Source organism: Castanea sativa, chromosome 6, assembly GCF_040712315.1.
Source record: "Castanea sativa cultivar Marrone di Chiusa Pesio chromosome 6, ASM4071231v1".
Lineage (NCBI taxonomy): Eukaryota > Viridiplantae > Streptophyta > Magnoliopsida > Fagales > Fagaceae > Castanea > Castanea sativa.
In genome coordinates, this window is record NC_134018.1 from 29918290 (window position 1) to 29920972 (window position 2683).

Sequence of the window (2683 nt, forward strand, 5' to 3'; positions counted from 1 at the left end):
GTCACGGTCCATCATTGGAGAAAGGTCAATTTGTCTCCTATGTCACGCTGTGCGTAAGCAATTCATTTTTCAACATTCTCAATTTCCACGTTAATTCCACAAGACTTGACTGAATAAAGTGCAATAAAAAGTCAAACAGATGACTCTTTCAAAGGTCATACACTTCAAAGAGAGGACTCTCGATTTTCAAGTCTCAACTCAATTAAAACAGCGGTTCATAAACCATTAACCAAAGCACAAAATTAACCTTGAACCTTGAACAATCACAAGAACTCAACCCATGAAGAAACTCTACAAGAAAGGCCAAGTGCACCCATCACCGCCATCCATCGCCGACCACTTGGCGTTGCTTCCTGCAACAATCCTAACCCTCACTGCGGCACTCTCGGCTGAAGACAAAGAAGTCTTGGCCTACCTCATCATCTCATGCTCCAACACTTGTTCCAATTTTTCTCCTCATACAAAAACTATCCTCATTAGTAATGGTGATGGTGATGCTGGAGACCACACACCTATGTTTGAGTGCAACTGCTTTAGGTGTTATATGAGCTTTTGGGCACGATGGGATGCTTCGCCAAGCCGTGAACTCATACATGAAATCATTGAAGCTTATGAGGAAGAATTGATTAAGAAGCAGGAAAGGAGCACCAAGAGCAAGAAGGAGAGAAGGAAGAGAGCCTGTGATGAGTTAAAGGATGGTGAGAGAGATTACAGGGAGGGGTTGTTGAATAATGAATTTGGTCAGTCTGTCTCGGTGGATGTGAGCCGCGGTGATGATGATGAGTTTGTGATGGAGAAGGGGTCTGTGAGGAAGATTATGAGTTTCATTGGAGAGAGGATTTGGGGTGTTTGGAATAGGGTTTAGTTTTCTTTTCATGTCCAAGACATTGATAAGTTTTTTTCTTTCCATATTTTTTTCTCTGTACATGATTCGGAATTTGTCTTAAAAATGCGAGTTTAGCTATGTAAGGCTGAATTGAATTTTTTCCCCCTTTATGGGTTTTAGACGTTGTATCAAAATCTATGTGATTCTTGGATTTTTTTGCAATTTAATAATACCAGAATGCTAACAATTTCCTTAGTTAACATCATTTCTAAACTATTTAAGAAACTAACATCTTGAACTTGAGACTTTATTGTAGCAACTTGAGTTTCAAAGACTTGAGTTTTATGTTCGACCATTTTGTAAGGACAGAATGGTAATTTACTTGCATTAACTTATTAGTATTATTTGTTTTCGTAGATGCAATGACCAATTAAGTTTTCTATTTTTTATATTGCGTTTTTTTTTTCTTTAATTGATGTTAAAGTCTAAAATCATGAATAATTTGTTTTGAATTGAGGTAATGTTTTATGGTAAACTTTTATATTTATTATAATATATGTGTGTGTGTGTGTGTACATACATACATACATATATACATACATATATATATATATATATATATATATATAAATATTAATATTTATAAATATAAAAAATAACAGTAAACCTGAAACGGTACACTGGTATTAATTGGTATTGAAATATATCGTTCCATTGTACAAATTGATATAGCCTCCGGTACAAGATTGACTCCCTTGACACCCAAACCAAAAAACTCGAGGAAACACAACAACACCCAACCCAGCAAGCCAGCAATACTTGCGAGAAAACAAGCAACAACCAAAGCAAGCGATACCCAACCTAGAAAACAAGCAACAACTAGAGAGATACCAACAACAATACGAGAGAGACACAGGAGACAACAAACCCAGAAAACAACAAAATCAAACCCAAGCATTGTAGGCAACAAACCCAAAATACAACAAAACCAAGCATCGAAGACAACAATCCCAAAGAGAAACAACAAACCTAAGCCACTTCGGTGCCAAGATCAACAAACCCAAGCTAAGAGAGCCGCTCCGGTGCCAAGATTGAAACTATCGTGGAGTTGTGTTTTGATTTGGGGGTATTTTTTGAGAAATGGGTTTGGTTGGTGAGGTTCTTCTTCTTTGGTTAGATCCTCCTTCTTCTTCTTCTTCTCCTTCTGCTTCTTCTTCTCCTTCTTCTTCTGCTCCTTCTTCTTTGGTTAAATCCTCCTTCTTCTTCTTCTTCTTCTTCTTCTTCTTCTCCTTTTGCTTCTTCTTGTCCTTCTTCTCCTGCTTCTTCTTCTTCTTCTGCTCCTTCTTCTTCTTCTTCTTCTTTAGGAAACTCCCTCCTTTGTGGGGCTGTGTTTTGGTTTGGTTTTTAATTTGGGTCTTAAGAAAGAAAAAAGAAGGATGAAGGAAGAATAGAATTCAATGTAGGAACTGGAACTTGAGTTTCTAAAACAAACTCGAGTTTCACATGGATTTTAATTCACCTCAGCATTGTTAGCACATGAAACTCGAGTATAAGAGACTTAAGATGCTAGTTTCCTAAATAGTTGGAAAACGTTACTAACTAACAAAATTATTAGCAAAATGATGTTATTTTGCAAAAAAAAATCCAAATTATAATATGGAATTATTGTTTGATTTTCAATTTAATATGGTTGTTACAAATTAGCTTTATATTGACATATTGGAGTGATGGTAATTGCTTAATTTGTTTGAGTTCAAATAGAGAATAAAAAGGATTATTTTAGATAGAGAAGTTGTTAGAGGGTATTTGCAAATATGGTTCATTAAAATCAAAGAAAGGGTTTATAATTAAAATTAG

The 2683-nt window shown here is 35.7% G+C and overlaps 1 protein-coding gene across 1 annotated transcript; it reads left to right on the forward strand.

The window, feature by feature from the left end:
- The first annotated feature begins 280 nt into the window (after positions 1–280).
- LOC142639763 (uncharacterized) lies at positions 281–865 on the forward strand. Its single transcript, XM_075813902.1, has one exon. The coding sequence runs from the start codon at positions 281–283 to the stop codon at positions 863–865; it is 585 nt and encodes a 194-aa protein (XP_075670017.1).
- The last annotated feature ends 1818 nt before the right edge of the window (positions 866–2683 follow it).